Consider the following 18,587-nt stretch of genomic DNA (forward strand, 5'->3'; position numbering starts at 1 on the left):
TGTGCTAAAAGAAGAAGAAAATGGAAGGAATACATAGTCACTGTATCAAAAAAGAATTGATTGATATTTCTACCATTTCAAGAAGTAACATATGATCAAGATCAGATGGTATCCAGGAAGAAGTTCAAGTTACACTGAAAGCTCCAGAAATTGACAGACTATAAACTGAAATCTTTCAACAAACTGATGCAGCACTGGTGGCACTCACTCATCTACACCAAGAAATTTGGAAGACAGCTACCTGGCCAGCTGACTGGAAGAGATCCATATTTGTGGCCATTCCAAGGGAATGTGGAACTCACCAAACAGTATCATTAATATTACATGCAAGTAAAATTTTGTTGAAGAGAACTTAAAAATGGTTGCAGCTGACCACCGACAGGAGGCTGCCAGATCTAGAAGAGGCCGTGGAACGAGGGATATCAGCTGACGTCAATTGGGTCGACTGAAAGCAGATACCAGAAAGATGTTTACTTGTGCTTTATTGACTGTGAAAAAGCTTTCTGCTGTGTGGATCACATCAAACTATGAATAAATTACAAAGGATGGGAATTCCAGAACATGTAATTGTGGCTTTGCAGAATCTATACATAGACCAAGAGGCAGTCATTTGAACAGAACAAGGGAACACTGAATGGTTTAAAATCAGGAAAGGTGTGCGACAGGGTTGTATTCTTTCACCACACTTATTCAATCTGTATGCTGAACAAATAATCTGAGAAACTGGGGTATACGAAAAATAGCATGACATCATGATTGGAGAAAGACTCATTAACAACCTGTGATATGCAGATGACACAACCTTGCTTGCTGAAAGTGAGGAAGACTTGAAATACTGATGAAGATCAAAGAGCACAGCCTTCAGTATGGATTACATCTCAATGTAAAGAAAACAAAAATCCTCACCACTGAACCAATAAATAACATGCTTATCAGTGGAGAAAAGATTAAAGTTGTCAAGGACTTCATTTTATTTTGACCCACAATCAGTGCTTATGGAAATCAGCAGTCAGACAAATCAATCAATTTATTGTATTGGGCAAATCTTCTGCAAAAGACCTCATTAAAGTGTTAGGAAGAACAAAGATGTCACTTTGAGGATAAAGGTGCATTTTCTAAGGTGGTATTTTCAAGTGCCTCATATGCATGTGAAAGCTGGACAATGAATAAGAAAGAACAGAGAACTGATGGTTTTGAATTATGGTGCTGGAGAAGAATACTGAATATATACCACGAACTGCCAGAAAAACAGGCAAATCTGTCCTCAAAGAAGTACAGCCAGACTTCGGCCAGGTGAAAAGGGACCAGTCTCTGGAGGACATAATGCTTGGTCGAGAACCAATGAAAAAGAGCTAGACTCCTTCTCAGATGGACGGACGCAGTGTTGGCAATAATGAGCTCAAACACAATGGTGAGGACAGCACAGGACTGGACAGTGTTTCATGCTGTTATGTCATTGAACTGCTGACCTTGTGGTTTGCAGTCCAGTGCTGAACCTACTGCACCACTAGGAGTCCGTCCAATCTATTGTCCATAGGGTCGATTTGAGTCAGAACCAACTTGACAGTACTTAGTGGAATATGAGCTGGGCTCATGGCTAACGGCAAGGTTAGTAGTTGGAATCTATCTACCAGCTGCTCCACAGAAGAAAGATGAGGTTTTTGCTCCCATTAAGATTTAGTCTTACAGGGTTGCTATTGGGGGATATATATATATACCCTATTTATTGTATTTGGGTAATCTTTTTTTTTTGTATTTCCTGAAGTAAAGACTTTATGATCTCTCTTTCTTTGCTTACTTCCTGAAGTGAGTAAAGAATTTATGATCACTCTCTTTTTCTTTTCCTAAAGTAGGAATGCATGCCTCAAAAATTTGAACTAGTCAACCAGGTGAGGGAAAAGATTGTGCGGTCAAATCCCTAGCCAATAGGGTGAGACACAGCCTTGAGACTTGCGTCAGGGATTAGAAATCCGAGTGGACTGACGTGTTCCTGTAGGTACGTCTATGCGCACGCACCCTCTTGCAGGAGTAAATTTTGCTTTGCCAAGGTAATTTAGTCTCACCGAATGTCTTTTATGCGACATCGGGATTCATTTCTAACACTATGAGTCAGAACCGACTCAGTGGCACACAACCACAACAACTTGTAATTGAGCTAAGAATTTGAAGCCTTGAGTCTGGTTTCCCCTCACTTTCTCCAGCACAATTAGAAACCACCAGCCCAGGTCCTAGATTTGAGTAAAGTGACCTATGATAGCCAATATATGACCAAAGGGGTCCTGGTGTGGCGCTGTGGGCTAATTAATGCGCTAGACTGCAATGTTGGTTTGCATCACAAGGTCAGTGGTTCAAGCTCACCAGCCATCCTTGGAAACCCTTTACAGGATTATTATGGACCAGAGCTGGCTGTCCTGATAGAACTGTATCCTGACTCATTCTTTATTGTTTTTTAAAACTTTTTGTGAATCGTTTTCAATTGAGTGAAGGTTTACAGACAAAATTATTAGTTTGTTTCATCTCAATGATTGCAATCTCCTTCGTGCACCATCCTGATTTTTGTTTTGTTTTTTAAAGCTTTTATTGTGAATTGAGTGATAGTTTACACAGAACATCAGTTTTGCACTCATCCTGTTGTATTTTGTTTTATTGCAGTGATTACAGTCCCCTCCATGCATCATCAGTTAACAGTATTTGCTTCTATTCCCTTTTTTGTTTGTTTGTTTGCTTTGTTTTGGGCATGTACACAAAAACACACAGGAATATATAATCATTTAAACAACCAAAGGGCACGTTCTATGAGCCAGCCTCCTGGCCACCAGCACACAGCCTTTCTCTTTCCTGAGTCTATAGAGTCCTCAGCTGCTCTATCTCTCCATGCCATCACCTCTGTCTCCATCTCTGGTGTCACTGCTTCTCTGGTTAGGGTCCTATGTTCTGCTCATGCTCTTCTCTCTTGATGGTCTTAGGGTCCTCTGTTTCTGGAATGTAGGATTAACTACTCCCCCTTTTGTTACACAACTTTTTACCTTTATAGTTGTGACAATTGCAATTAGTCATGATAACAATTACTCACTATTGAATCAAGACTTTTATCCCCATCTCCTTTCACCAGACTCATCTAGACAAGAAGTGAACTATTCATTGGGGATTCTATCTGCCCCCAAACACTCTAAAACTAAATTCCCTCTTGAAAACTTGTAAGCCAGTCACTTTGTGCCTTTATAACACCCCCATTTTAGGTAGCCAACGTCTATTTTGCCTGTCCCAAGTCCTGGTGTGGTGCTCTGGGCTAATGTGTCAGACTGCAAAGTCGTTTGAATTGCAAGGTTAGTGGCTCAAACTCACGAACTGCTCCTTGGAAACCCTATACAGGGTTTCTATGGGTTGGAATTGACCCAACAGCACTTAACATCACTCCTGTATACCGAGGCTTGGTCGTTGAGGGGAAGACTCTGTTCCTCTCAGTTGGTATTTTGAGCCACTCCATCCATAAGTATAGGTCAAGTTCATCAAATTGTAGCAAGTTACACTTGCTTCCTTTATCAAATTTCTGTATCTTCCTCTAGTTGAGGTCTCATCATTAAGCCATCAGAGCTAGGTCAAATGGGTATTACCTGCAAGTTTGGGTGTCTTTGTATGTTTCCCCCCAACTTCATATCAGCTGGATGCTTCACTCTCAGCTCTAGTCCTCCGTGGCTAGGTCAGTGTCCATGGGCTCAGGAATTCCCAAATCTCCCCAAACTTCAAACCAACCAGCCCTTCCTCTTCTCTTATCTCAAGGTCAACAGAAGTCTGTGGAACATAGTTGAACTCAGTCATATCTTCATTACTGACTTCCCCTTACTTCTACTCACATGTAGACAAAAATGTGGTCACCAGCAAGCTTTACATGTCTTACACGTGTTCTATTTTTGTCTTGGAGTGGGGGGTCCTGACTTTTTTTTTCGGTATTTGTTTCCTTTTATTTGGTCCTTCTAATTGTTTGCTGCCATCTAGTGTAATAAAGTTGGTACATTGTGTTGTTTGAAATTACAATGACACTTGTTTTTTTTTAAACTTTAGTTTACATAGCAGATCATCTATACATACAATAATTCATAATTTTGTTTCATCACAATGATTGCAATCCCCTTCATGTTAGTTATTCTATTTCTTCCCTCTAGTTCTTTTTTCTCAACCCTTCTGAACTTTGTCCTTAGGCCAATGTTGCCATTTTCATCTTGAACAGTTGACCATTCCATGGTAAGCGTACTTTACTTATGTACCACTTAGCTAAAAATTGACCCATGAAGGTGAATTCCCTCATAGACCTGAAGGGTGGTTGAGGGCCAGTTTCAGGATCCTCTAGTCTCTGACCTGTAAGCCCAGCCTATTATATGCTGTTGCTAGCTGCCATCGAGTTGGTACGAGTCATGGTGACCTTATGCACAGCAGAACGAAACACTGCTCGGTCCCATGCCAAACTCACTATCGTTGCCACGCTTGAGCCCACTGATGCTGCCACTTTTGTCAATCCATCTCACTAGGGGTCTTCCTTTTTCTCTGACGCTCCACCCTACCAGACAAAGACAGACTAGGAAGGAGTGATGAACTACTTCCTAATATTTATTTAGTCACTGAAAACTGTATGAATAGCAGAGCCTATTATATATACATATAGAATTCTAAGTTTTGTCCCACATTTTCTTCCACTCTATCTGGGTCCTTCTAATGGGAACCTTTTAGAGCAGTTGGTAAGGGTAACCAATTACCATCTAGTTCTTTAGGGTTCAGGGCCATGGAGATTGATGGTCATGTGTTCCATTAGTTCATTGGATTAATTGGTTCCAAGCAGCTTCAGTTTTCCTCACTCTTCTTTCTTCTGCACATGGAGAGATTAATAGTTGTACGTCACTGATTCACTCTTGATTCTGAATTGCTGTTACTTCCCTAAGCGCGTCGTGGTGCGATATTGTCGGATATGCACTCAATTGCAAGGTTATTTTGAACCTCAAGGTTGGTGGTTCAATCTCACCAGCTGCTCCTTGGAAACCCTATACAGGGTTGCTATTGGCTGTAATTGACTTGATGGCACCTAACTTCCCTAATAAATGCCATAATCGTTAAGTACGCTCTGTGAGTTATAAGTCAACTGCAGTGAATTAGGGAAACCCTCACACACACAAAAAAAAGAGCACCGTGGGAAGTTTGGTTATGTGAGAACTGATAAAAAAGGTTAGAGGTTTGTCTGAGCTGCGCCTCACAGGAATTGGCCTTGGACAACTGATCTGATCCTTTCTCCCTGTGTAGTCCAGCCCCCACATGTGACCGAGCAGACTGCCCCACAGGGTCTTCTAGGTTGTGAATGTTTTTGGGAGATCACTAGGCCTTTCTCCTACGGAGCCACTGCATGCCTTGGTGGCAGCCTTTTCCTGGAGTCCCGGTCTACTGATTCTCCAGAACAAGCTTGACGTTTTAAAGCCAACTGCCTACGCAGCACAGCAGTGTATGTTCCTCAGGATTATTAAGCCATGGAACTTTTATTCTGACACCTTGATCTTGTTGTTGTTGTTATGTGCCATCGAGTCGGTTCCGACCCATAGCGACCCTGTATAGGGTTTCCGAGGGTGTAAATCTTTACGGGAGTAGAAAGCCTCATCTTTCTCCCGTGGAGCACCTGGTAGTTTCAAACCGCTGACCTTAAGGTTCGCAGCCCGATTCGTAACCACTACGCTACCAGAGCTCCTTAGGGAAATGTAAAATAGGCTATTGAAATGTGTTTATTAGCAAATGGTTTAAATGATGCTCAGTTTCTTTACACTACGCTTGTTCATTAGTTCAGGAAATGCTGACACAATGCAAGTATTCAGTCTCAAAGCAAATAGGAAATTTGCTTGCAGTTTTAAGTTCCTCTTCAGATTTACTTTACCACCAGAAGGGTCTTGTGAGACCAGACTCAGTTTGGCCTTTTTTGTCCTGTGTTTTGCAGAGAATTTGCACAGTGTTTCCATGAGTCCTTCTCCAGTGGCTAAGCTTCACTCAACACCCAATCTGCCAACATCTTTCTGAGCCGATGCTTTACCACAAAGTGGCTGCAACAGTTCTTTTTACACCAATCTAAACATCTGGCTAAGTTTGTTTTTTACATGAAAATGGGAATGTATCTGGAGTGTAGTCTGTGGTTGCAAGGCATCGTGCAGATGGTCTGAGAAGCCAAGACTGATTGGACCACTCAGGGCCTGTCCTTGTCCTTCTTGGTCCCTGGGCCTAGCCCCATGGTCCCTGCCTGGAGACCCTGTTCCCCTGGGAGCTGTAGGGTGCCTTCTAGCCAGGCCGCTCCCAGTGTAGGAAGCCGGGGGCCTAGCAGTGGCAGCAGCGGCGAGCTAGCTGAGCCTGGACCCAGCCCTGTAGTCGACAACAGAGATAATAAAGAACTTCGGAGCTTATATTCTAAGGGAACCTTTATTTAGTCTTCATTTCAAAGCAATCTAATTTAAAAACAAGTTGAAGTGAAGGTCAGAGAAAAGAAATGCACACAAAGACCTGCCTTGAGATAGAGAGATGTTATGGACGGACAAACAAAAGGAGACGGGGGAACAGACAGACCCACTGACAGACAGATGTGGGGAGAGGTGGCCACTGCTCAGTGACTCCTCGTCAGATCTTTTCCATCTTTGAAATCAAATCGTCACAGATTCTGGTCAGCTCATCATTTTCTTTTGTCTGAAGAGAAAAAGAGGACTCACTGGGCTTCTGCCGAAAGCTCCGAAGAGCAGCAAGCTGGTCCCGGAACTCTGCCCAGCGGTGAGAGGCCCCCCTCCTCCTGGCCCCCTCTCAGGCTCCTGAGAAGCCCCCACGCGGCTGTACCTTCTGCTCAATGGTCTTCTCCAGCGAGTGGACACGCATCTGCTCCTTCCTCAGGCCTGCCTGGAAGGCCAGTGCCTCCGCCTGCGCCTTGCTGCGCACCTGCGTGATCTCCTCGTTTGCTCTGGAGACACAGAGGCAGGAGGCTGAGCCTGGTGCACACTCAGGCCCTTCTCAGCCACTTGTCCCCTGTCCCTTACTCCAAGTACTCACCGATTGAGCTTCTCTTCCGCATGGGCCTTGAGCGCCTGGTATCTCTGGTTTTCCTTCTCAATTCTCACTATGTAATCCTCAACACACTTCTTCAGGGACTCCTCATTCTTGAAAGGACATGAGACCATCAGTGGTGACCAGTGAGCAGCCCCAGGGCAGCACTGTAGACCCTCAAGGCACTCTGGGACATTAACAGCCAAACCCAAGGGGACCTTAGAAAACAGTACTGTCCATGATTCTATCAGAAAAAGGTCATGGTTCAGCCTGTCCTAACTCCAGACCAGACCAGGGAGGCCAGGCCAGGGCAAAGCAGGATGGGGCGGGGTGGGAATGAGCAGGTGAGTACTGCTCAAGCCATGGCTGAGCCCCACTGCCCACCCAGGCTCTCCCCCAGGTGCAGCCGTCACCTGGGACACCCCCAATGTGGTCAGGATCCCCCAGCTTCTGCCACCAGTTCAGGATGACCCCTGTATCTCTGCTCTTTGAGATGGCCCCACATCCTCAACAGTGGTTGTTCCAACTGCACCTGCGCCCGCTCTGTGCCACACCCCACACACTGCACCCCAGGGGTCCTGACCACATCCCACACACTGCGCCCCAGGGGTCCTAGTCCTCCCAGCGATGGGCCCCACCGGCTTCCAGCTGCCTGTCAGCACCCGTCCTTCCTTTGCTTTGAGATGCCTGCCTGCTAGTGAAATCTCAGATGATTCTCCACAAACCCCTCAGCAATTGAGCTGGTTATGAGAATGCTAACTTCCAGCTCAGTTCTCCCCTGCCCCCAGATAGCGGCTCCTGTGAGCCTCAGTGCTTCTCTTCCTCAGGAGGGGATGCTGGAGGGACAGGGCAGGAGGAAGGAGCTCAGGAGGCTGGGCAGAGCTGCAGTCCGGGGGTCAGTGGAGTGGGTGGACATGCCTCAGTGCAGTGACAGTGAAGTCGTGTGCTGAAGGAGGTTATATTCAGAGGAGGTAGACTGGGCTTTTGGACCCACAGTGATGAGACCACAAGAGGGCAGCAGAGGACACGTGGTACCCCACCTCCCTGCACACCGTACCTTGTGGTAGCCTTCGATCACCTCCTTCTGCTTCTCCAGCCGCTTGAAGAGGTCAGAGAAGGACTTCTCCATGGAGTCCAGATCTGCAGTGAGCTGAGCTCGTTCTTTCAGAACCTTCTGGATCCTGGCTTCAGCAAGCTCCTTCTCCTTCTTAGCCTCCTCTTGAGAAAAAGACATGTGGAGGCTGGGTATCACAAACCACCAAGAACATGTCCTGAGGAATGAGGGTGTGGCGGGCAAGGAGGCTCCTGGTGCCCTGACGGGGTCATAAGAGGCTAAGAAAGGGCTGGCAGGCAGGCAGGGGGCCCACAGCAGAGCCCTCAGAGGAAGGGGCCACTGGGGTTCTGCCATCTGCTCCTGGGAAACCAGAGATGCAAAGCCCAGGAGAACTGCCCACGGTCAGTGCTCAGCTTCCCAGACAGGCCAGTCACAGGGCCTCCGCGATACTCCCAAGGCCACATCATTGTGGGGGCTCCCAGGAGCCCGTCCTACATCCAGGCCAGCCCCGGTGTGCCCCACGTATACACAGCCACAACCATGGACGTGGTGGCCAACAGGGGGTGGGCAGCCCATACCACTTGGGCACCACGCCACTGACCTGGGCAGGCCGCCCGGTGCGGGTAGGAGGGTCGGGCCAGGCCTCCAGGTGGGACCCTGCCCCTCACCCCATTCCTGCTGTGCCAGTACCAGTTCAGGGTCCGGCTGATCCGGGGACTGCCCTGAAACTAATGGTAGCCTTTCCCACACGCCCCTCTGACGCGCCCCTCCTGCAGGGGTGTGATCAGGAGGTAGGAGGGTCACAGGACGGAGAACACCCACTCGGAAACCCTGGGCCAACCTGGCTCTGCGAGTGCCCCACACAGCCCAACCTCTCGCGAGGGTGCACTGGGCACTCACCTGTCACCTGGCGTGCAATCCCCTCAAACTCGTCCATGATCTTCCTGAGGGAAGGGCAGACACGGGAGGTCAGGACCCATGGGTGGGGGCCGAGCTGTGCAGCCAGCCTCCCCGTCTCTTACCCCATCTCCTGGTTTCGGGCGTGAAGCTCCTCACACCTGCTCTTCAGCTCCACGTTTTCCAATTGCAGGGCTCGCACCTGCAGACACCTGCCCAGTTGGTGGGAGAGTCGGGCAGCCCACCTCACAGCCCACGTTGGGTATGGGGAGAAGCCACCGCCCAGCTGGGAGTGACATCGGTACCCGTCCCCCCAGCGCATGGTTGCCGAGCGGCTCTCACCGCAGCGTCCAGGTCCTTCTGGCTGTACTGCAGCACATCCACGATGCGGCCCACAGGCAGGGGTGGGCCCCCCGGACCAAGGACACCAGGGGTAGGGCTCGGAACCTGGAGGATGACGGACAAGTTAAGTTGTAACAAGGCTTCTAGCCTTGGCCACAGGGACGCACGCCCGACCCTTGTGAAGGCCTGACCTCCCTGGAGAGGAGCACAGATAAAGCCAGGCCCTGGACCGCTTCCGGACGTCGGCAGCACCCAAGGATGGCACACATAAGCTCAGGTACTCACAGGGACATCCAGAGACCCCAAGAAGTCGAACTCCACCAGCTTAGCTTCTGGCAGACTTCCTGAGGAAGGGGTATTCACAGTCTGAAGGCTTGGAGACAGAGAGAGGGGGTACCAATGACAGAACGGAAGGTACCAATGATTCCACTTCCATCAAGGGTCCCCAGGTGTACTGACGTAAAGAACCAACAAAGTCACAGTTCACACACAGTTACACTCAGAAATGGTTAACACCGGTGTATGCGACGTTGTCTATATTCTCAATGATAACAAAATACAAAAACTCAGTTTTGTTTAGAAAAAAGGAGCATTCCTAGCACTCAGCGAGCCTGAGCCCCTTCTCTCCTGGCTCCTCGCCTTTTTGTCCACTAATGAGCCAGCCTGTCACATGGGAACCCTTGATCTGTTCAGAACCTGCACAAATGCCACTCCGGGGTCCGGCGGCTGTGTGCGCTAGCTAGTGCGCATCGCCCAGAGCTCATAACTTTTCTAGGCAGGTCTGCAAGCGTTTCTCTCCATACCTTGTGGGATGGATGCAGTGCTTAGTTGTCTACCTCAAAGGCATATAAGCAAGCCCTTGTCTCTCTAGAGCAGGGGCTGGGCAAACGCTTGTTTGATGAGCCAGACCACGTTTGCAGCTCTGAGCGGCCCGACTGGTTACAAGGTTCATGTCTGCTGCTGTAGCGTGAAAAGAGCCCCAGACAACCTGGCCGCATCTCGACAGAACTTTATTAACATGGCAGACGAGCGGATTGGGCTTATGTGCCGTGGTCTGCCACATTCTTCTAGAACATTCACACTAGGGAACGGGCTGCCCCTCCTGCCTTGGCGATGACCAGGGAGCAGGAGCTCCAGGCCAGCTCAGGTTTGCTACACTCATCCACACACCTGCACACTCTGGGTTGGGATGACTTCCTTTACAGTTCAGTCCCCTCTGACTGTTGCTTTCCAATGTTCTAGGCTCTCGTTTATAAGACCCGGGAAGAACTGCTCCAAGGGGCTCTGGGTTCCTCTTTCCAAATCGGCTGCTAACAGCGTTAAGGCGGGAGCGTTTTGATGGGTCAAAATGTCCTTTAGCACATAGTCTACCTAGTAACAGGTGCCCTGTCCTGAATTAAAGCTTCAGAGAGCGAGAGGAAGAGAGACAGAGACGGCAGGCAGACTCACCTGCCCTGCTCGGCGGCCACAGGAAGCAGCCTGGTGGGGCTGTCTTTCAGGAGCGGGTCAAACTTGAGGTATAAGGACTGCTTCCTCAAGGCGGACTCCTTAAACTGCAGGGAGCACAGGGGCCGAAGTGACATCTCTCAGTCTCCCTAACCGACATCAGACCCCAGAGATGTGCTGGGTCTCGTGCCTGCTCAGACGGGGCCCTGCTACACGCACCCCTGCCTACTGTCTCCCCAGTGGCTGCTGACCAAAGGCTCTAGCTTGGGGTGAGTGCCCGGTTCTGGGGTCTGCTCACAGGAAGCTACTCCATGCTGTTTCAAGAAAGAAAACTGTGAGAGAAAAACAGATCCTGGAGCGACCTAAATCTTTGGGTGCCCAAACCAGCTAACGTGCTAGGCTGCTAATCGGAGCTCAAGTACAGCCTTGGAGGAGAGGCCTGAGCATCCGCTTCTGAGACCCCAAGAGCACAATTCCATGCTGGTACTTGTGGGGGCGCCAGGAGTCATAGCCAACTTGACAGCAAGTGATTAGCGATGGAGACACAGGCCGTCACAACACCTGGACCTAAGTTACTAATCTCGACCCCAGCCCGAGGGAGTGGGGAGACCTGAACACTGAATGGACAGTGGATGCTGAAGAGCCAGGAGGTGAGACAAACACATAGGGAAAGGCTGCTGGGGGGGCCAGCACTCACCGAGGACGTTCCAAACTGCTCCAGGTAGTCCACCTCAGCCCCCGTGCCTAGGACTGAACGGAGGGGTCACCATGTGGCCACAGAGGCCACCCACAATGCCCACCCCGCTCCAGGGCTATCACGATGGCACAGCCACCACTCTGTCCAGGGGTCTTGCTGCCCACCTTTGGCCTATTTCCCTAGCACATTTAGAGTTTCCATTTGCGAAACTCTTACGGCACAGGCGTTCAGCCCTGGTCCACTGGCAATGCCCAACTTAAGGGAAGTAGGGCAACATGGGTGCCATAGAGTGACCAAGAAAAGCAAACCCACGAATGAGGGAAACCCCCAAACATGGCTCCCCGGCTGACTGCAAGTGGAGGCACACCTGCAGCAGGGTCACTGAAGGTCTCCTTACTGAGGTCCAGGGTTGGCGATGGCTCCACAGGTGTGGCCACCCACTCGTGGGCTGGAATGTTTATGGGGACTGACACCTCTGATGAGCAACTTGTTTCCCCCTGGAAGAAGGTCAGAGGTAGCCTCACCCACCGTTCAAGGGAGGAGACGACTGTGGTGGTCTCCCTCCTCTCCTCCAGTCCTGCTAGGAGCCCTGTGTCACGTTTACACGCTGACACAATACACAGCAGACCCGCCCTCACTGTACCACAGTACCTTGCTAGTCGTTCTTGGTGCCTCCGTGGGGACCTGGGCCTCAGGGGTGCCATCAGGCAAGGCTGAACCCACCTGCCTGAAAAGACAGTCAGCAGGGGTCTGGGAGCCCTCCCTGGAAAGGATCAGACACCCGCAGCCCAGTCCCCTTGTTAGAGACATGAGCAGAGACAAGGAGGCAAGAAACTTGTTAGCAAACAGTGAGACGTTGGGGAAGGTGGAGACAACTTTAGGGCCACTGTAGACAACGTGCCAGCAAGGGACCTGGAAGAAGGTCCAGTCTGCGGAGGAGCAGCAGCCAGTAGAGTGTAGAAAGACAGGGTCCCCACTGAGAGTGTCTGGGCCCCCCTGACTGACCATGTGGCCGGGAAGATGGCTGGCTAAAGACATACTACTTGAGTGAAGCCCTGCCTAGCGGTCAAGGCGTGGCTGCTGGGCTCACAGACTCTCCCGCTTCTCTGCAGCTCTGAGGTCGTTGTAAACACTGTTCTTAAGAAGCACATTCTTTACCAACTAAAGAAATGGGTGACCCTCATTAGAACAGGCTGCTGTGGAAGATGGGGACCTGGCTGGCCTCAGCTGAGCAGATGGACGTGTGTGGGGTCTACCCTCCATCCCTGCTTCTCCTGTGATGCCTCAGGACCCAGCCCCCGCCCTCCAGCCCCCTTGCGTGGGGTGATTCCAGGACCACAGAGGGATGCACACGTGGGCGCTCTGATCCCAGCCCCCACACTCAGACTTACTGACTGGGCGGAAGTGAACTGTCCACGGGGGAGTCTGGCAGGGCCTTGGGTCTTTCTGGGGCTGGGGCCTCTCCAGCACCACACTTGGAGCCACCTCCAAATGGATTGAAGTTGGGGTCATCGAGCTTGTCCCAGTCCAGGCTGTACGACCCCCGGGGAGCAGGGACGGGGCGCTCATTGTCTCCAGTGGCTCCCTGGGCCTGGCCAGTCTTGCGGTTCTTGGAGGGGGGCTTGGTGCCAGGCCTCTTGCCCAGTTTCCTTGGGGGAGGCGCCTTCCTGCAGGCTACACTGTCAGAGAAGTCAAACTCAAGCCTGATGGGCTGGCTCTCTGTGGAGTCGGCCACCTGCCCGGGGCCCACTTCGTTCTGAGGTCCTGGGGCCTGCTCTGGGGACACAGGGTCCGCAGAGTCACCGATAGTGTCAGATGGCAGCTGCTGCTCTTCATCATGAGAAGCACCTGTGTCCTCGGGGCAGGTCACTGGGGGGCCAGGCAACTCTGGGGGTGGGGTATCTCCATGTGTATCTTCGAGGTTCGTAGTGGGGAGTGAGGGGGGCTCAATGGGGGCAGCAGTGTCTCCTCCGGCTGAGGCTCCCACCGTGGCTTCGTGGTCAGCCTCTGTCTTGTCCATGGCCACTGTCCCTACAAAGTCTTCCAGGTTTTCAGACTCCAACGCAACATTTTCATCTGAAGGGGAAGAATGTTCCTTTTCCTCTGAGGCTTCCCCAGGGTGGCCAGTTGTCTGTGCTGGAGACACGGGTGGGCTCTCACGACTTTCTGGAGCATGGGGAGTGACCGACTCGTCCGCATTGCCTGCTGCTGGTATCTGGAGAGCTCCATCAGCGAGCGTGGTGGTGTCCACCTCCCTGGTGAACTGTTGACTTTTTAGAAACACACTCAGTTAGAACTCGGGAAGTTGCTAAGCTGCCCGTGAGCACTGCATACACGTGAAAACACGAGCTACAGACTGGGAAAAAGTGCGTCCCGTAACTCCTTCTCTTCCCACCAGATGAAATCCCGCCTCCATCCCCACAGATAAAGCGGCTGGACCACCTGGGTACAGATTTCTGACAGGTAACAAGACAGGCTTCTGCACTGGTCCATATTCCCCTTGAATTGGGGACACCTGATGGACAGTCAGAGCCAGAAGTCCATGAGGGTGGAGCTCTGCTACAGGTGACAGAGGCTAAGCCGGCCTTTAAGCAAGCAGAGCCGAGTGACTGCAGCCTCCACTTCCTCCCACCAGCCTGCTGAGTCTGGGTGTTGCTTGGGGGAAGACAGGCTTGCCCTCAAGAGTCCTTCTAACACATACAGAGGTCTGCTCCAGATGGCAGGGATGCCCGACAACATGGGCAGTGGACTGGGGATTAGATGGGGAGGCTGTGGGGAGCGAGACACAGGGATGCGGCTATTGCGTCCAGTGGTCCAGAAACAAGGTCATACAACACTACCTCTGAGAGTCCAGGTGAGGGCAGACGGGGCGTGACACCCACCTCCCAACTTCCCTAGTTTAGAAAACTAGTATTAACAATTTGGGAGATGAAAAGGTGGGGAATGCAGAACAGAATTCCACATTTTCATGCACTCCCGACTTTTGGGAGCCATGGAGGCTGGATGAATCCCTGAATTTTTTGCCCTGGGATAATCATTAAACTTTAAAACTCCTTGGGGCTCAGGACCATAGTCTTGGGGGACACCATGGTCAACGGGCATAACACAGTCCCCAAAGACAATGTTCTAAATTCCTACTTGGTGAGTGTGAGTAGCAACTTGGGTATTAAAAACTCAGGAGCAGCCATCTAAGGTGCAACTAATGGTCTCTCCCTGTCTAGAGGAGAGGAAAGAGGGGTGAAGGCCATCAAAGATGCCTGGAAACAATGAGTCTAACGCATGAATGACCATGTGACCCTCCATGCTGCCTACTCTGAGTGCCCTAGAGAGAGAGCCAGGTGAAACGAAATTCCAAATCCTAAAAAAGACAGGCTTACTCCTCGAACAGACATTGGTGGAACCTCTGAGATTATGGGCGTGGAACTGAACTCACCCCCATGACGCAATTTTCAAACAAAAGACGGGTCTCTAAGAGGAGCAATACATTCCTTAGAATACTCAACCGCGTGAGGTCAGAAGAGCAGAGACCAGGTGCAGAAGGGTTAGGGAAAGAGGAATGGAGTGGAAGCATAGGGAAGTGGAAGGAGTGATGGTGCATTTTGGGGATAGCAATCAATAACATGAAACAAAATGTACATGAAGGGCTGAATGAAAAACTGATTTGCTCTGCAAACCTTCACCCAACTCAAGACAAGTTAAACCAAACAACAAACCTCAAATCAGAAGTATCCCCTGAAGTCGTCTTTTCACCAATCAGCAGTTTTGCTTACCTAATAAAGAACGTCAGCCCGAGCAAGGACTGGGCTTCTACTGTATATATGGGATCAAAGTGATAACAGATCAGACTGCGTAAGGGAGGAACTGCTCAGATGCGATGGCAATTCAAAGAACATCACCAGTGTCACTAGACAGTAGGAAGTCACTGGGCTGTAGAACTAGCTGAGTTGACATACGCTCAGTTACATACAGTCTCAACAAGTAAAACAGAAGTTATGGGATGAGGTCTTGCCTTGGCTCAAGCAGACACCCTGGGAACCTGCCATCTGACCCACCTGCTCTCTTAATAGCAGGTGGGGGGACCTCTGGGTTCACCCCCACTTCTGACACGTAGGGGGCAATTCTGACCACACACGAGGACAGTGCTGAGAATCGCAAGACCACTGCAGGGCGCCCTGCTGTCCCTCAGCTTTTCCAGATCAGAATCAAGTGTTTAGAACCCAATTCCCTCGGTCACGTTGATTCTTATCTGCAGATCACATAACATGTGAGGGACGCCAAAAAGCTCATGGATAAACAGAAGAAAAAGATCATGGAATATTCCCACAAACGTAATTTTTCTGTCACTCACAACTTTGTATTTCAGATCGGGAAACCACACAAATGCGGGAGTCAGTGTAGCCTTTTATGAAGATGCACCGAAAGCAAAGAGGCTGCCTTTGCCCCTCCTAAACCTGGAGCCAAAGCAAAGATGCCGAAGGCCAGGAAGGCAGGCGCCGAGAGGTGTCCTCAGCCACAGAACCATGACACCCACCTTCTGGTGGTCCAAGACTGTGAGGCTCCAAAAACAGGCAAAGTATGCCCAGCAGAGTGCCCCCGAGAGACACCATCTTAACCATGATGCTGTCATCAAGGTTCCCTTGACCATGGGTCATCCATGAAGAGACGGAAGGAACCACCACACCAGGTTCACACTGGACCGCAAGGCCAGCCAGCTGCAACGAAGCTGATTATTGGCATGGCCAAGGTCAGCACCTTGACTGGGCCCAATGGAGAGACGGTGGCACGTATTCGAACGTGCCCGACTCTGAGGCTTTGGGTGCCGCCAGCAGAACTGGGAGCATCTAAATGGAGCCCAACTGGCTAATTCAAAGGTAATTTTTTGCAATTCACATATATATGTTGTTGTTGTTGTGAAGTGCCGTCTAGTCAATTTATATATACGTGTGTGTTTTCTCCTAGAAAAATAAATAAATAAATAAAATGCAAACCAAGTATACAATTTGAAATTTTTCTAGGAGAAAACAAAACAAAATGACACTAGTCTTTAACAATGCATTTTAGTTCTCCTAAAACGTGAGCGTTCCAATGTCCTATTCTGGAAATGGACCTTTGGTAAGAGCCCTGCCTTTCTATTGGTTATACCTGGACTGCCTCTGGTAGCTCCCTCTGTCTGCTATAACGACAGCTCGTTGTGGCACTCCATGGCCTCCGGAGCCCTCTGCTATAGCTGTTAGTAACCCTCCCTCTAAAGGTTACTATCTATGGAGAGCTTTTTCTAAGTCTTGGTGTTGTGAACTCAACCGCTGACTCGCATTCGAGAGAGACACAGACAGACAGACAGACAGACAGACAGACAGACAGAGAGAGCAGCAGTGGTGCCCTTCCCCAAGAGCGGGGCTTCTGGGAGGCAGAAGATCCACATGGAGCGACATACGTATGAAATGGAAACAGATTCCAGCACTAGGTCATTCAGCGCCAAGTACTCTAGGCCTTGATGCTGTGGGAGCAGCTTGGAACCCAGGCAGGAGAAGGCCCCCAGATACAGAACAACAACTGAGCCATATCCAGCAGGTCCGCAAGTGAGAAGTATGGGGCATTAACAGCATCACTTACTTGTTCTGTGTCTGGGTGCAGAGGGAGGTTTCCAAGTCAACCGCATCATCCAGAGGGAAAAGACTCTCAAGTTTGCTGGTCATGTTAGGACTTAGGATCCTGTGCGTCTGAGGATCCCGCAGCGGTGTCTGAAAAGTGACCTGTGTGTGGAGCCAGAGGGAAAGAGGGCCCGCTCAATAATTCAGGCTCCCCCAATAATTCAGGCTCCCCCAATTGAGTTGGCAGCAATACACCAGCTCCCTCCCCAGCACAGCCGGTCTGAGCAGGTCGGCACACGTTCGGGTCCCCAGGGGGAGGGGGACGGACTCACCTTCATCGCTTTGGCCATGTTTTTGGGTGGCACATTTTCTTTCTGCGACAGCCGCAAGACAGATGATCTTCCGGTTAGTTCTGGTGGTGAAAACAGGAAGTCGAAGTTCTCGATCGTCTTGTCACTAGTGACGTTTTCGTCCTGTATGATCTGCAGACTCATTCTGGGAAAGCAGACCACATGTGTCAGTGGGAGGGGACAACGTCTGCGTCCCAGGTGTCAGAACTAGGGGTTAGCCCCATTTTCCAGAGGAAAGCAGGTGTGGGCAGAGACCCAGGCGTGATGGCAAGGATATCCCCGCGGGGCACAAGCCCCCCTCCCTTTCTCAGGTTATGTGCCCTAAGATACAGGTTCCTGGTAGTGTGTCCTCTGCTGAGGAGCAGGTAGAGGAGAGGAGCCTGTCCCTCCTCAGGGGACAGGGAGACCAGTGGCAGTGCCACCACCACCCAGACCAAGCGCTGAAAGGGGACGAGTTAGGCAGGCTGTAGGAATGTCTGTTGGCTGTGGGTCCCCAAGTCTGGCTCACAAGAGTGGTGGGATGACATCAAGAACATCAAAAGGTCATTAAAAAGACAGGAAAAAAGAAAAGACCAAAATGGGTGTTGGTAGAGACTGAACCTTGCTCTCCAGTGTAGAGATGCTAAAATAAATGAAAGAGGTAAGGAAGTAAAAGAGCAGAACAGAAAATTTCAAAGCGCAGCCCAAGAAGACAAAGTATTATGATGAAATGTGCAAAAACCTGGAGCTACAAAACCAAAAGGGAAGCATTTCTCAAGCTGAAAGAACTGAAGAAAAACTTCAAGACTGGACTTGCATTTTTGAAAGATTCTATGAACAAAATACTGAATGATGCAGAAATCATCAAAAGAAAATGGAATATACACAGAGTCATAGCACCAAAAAGAATTGGTTGATGTTCAACCATTTCAAAACGTAGCATATGATCACGAACCAATGGTACTGAAGGAAGAAGTCCAAACTACACTGGAGGCATTTAGCGAAAAACAAGGCTCCGGCAGTTGATGGAATACAAATTTAAATCTTTTAACAAACTGATGCAACATTGAAGGCGTTCACTCATCTATGCCAAGTAATTTGGAAGACCGCTACCTAGCCAACAGATTGGCTAGGAAGAGATCCATAATTGTGCTCATTCCAAAGAGAGGTGATCCAACAGA

General features: G+C 50.0%; 1 protein-coding gene across 1 annotated transcript; it reads right to left on the minus strand.

The window, feature by feature from the left end:
- Positions 1-6,636: 6,636 nt before the first annotated feature.
- Positions 6,637-17,571, minus strand: TACC3 (transforming, acidic coiled-coil containing protein 3). Its single transcript, XM_006874125.1, has 15 exons — positions 17,410-17,571; positions 17,100-17,239; positions 12,878-13,756; positions 12,138-12,213; positions 11,854-11,983; positions 11,487-11,539; positions 10,793-10,896; positions 9,629-9,716; positions 9,344-9,448; positions 9,127-9,203; positions 9,005-9,048; positions 8,108-8,268; positions 7,057-7,163; positions 6,847-6,967; positions 6,637-6,702 (listed from the first exon to the last, which is right to left on the minus strand). Exons 1-15 carry the CDS (start codon positions 17,569-17,571, stop codon positions 6,637-6,639), a joined length of 2,313 nt encoding a protein of 770 aa, XP_006874187.1.
- Between the last annotated feature and the right edge of the window lie 1,016 nt (positions 17,572-18,587).

This window comes from Chrysochloris asiatica, unplaced genomic scaffold (genome assembly GCF_000296735.1).
Source record: "Chrysochloris asiatica unplaced genomic scaffold, ChrAsi1.0 scaffold00262, whole genome shotgun sequence".
Classification (NCBI taxonomy): domain Eukaryota; kingdom Metazoa; phylum Chordata; class Mammalia; order Afrosoricida; family Chrysochloridae; genus Chrysochloris; species Chrysochloris asiatica.

What these genes read in the sequence shown, in the direction of transcription:
- TACC3 (XM_006874125.1), bottom strand. Translation starts at nt 17,571, where the DNA reads ATGAGTCTGCAGATCATACAGGACGAAAACGTCACTAGTGACAAGACG. An exon ending in GTGGCCGCCGAGCAGGGCAG is followed by an intron (nt 9,717 to 10,792) that starts GTGAGTCTGCCT and finishes TCTGTCTCCAAG; the next exon opens with CCTTCAGACTGTGAATACCC. An exon ending in AGAAGGACCTGGACGCTGCG is followed by an intron (nt 9,204 to 9,343) that starts GTGAGAGCCGCT and finishes AGGTGTCTGCAG; the next exon opens with GTGCGAGCCCTGCAATTGGA.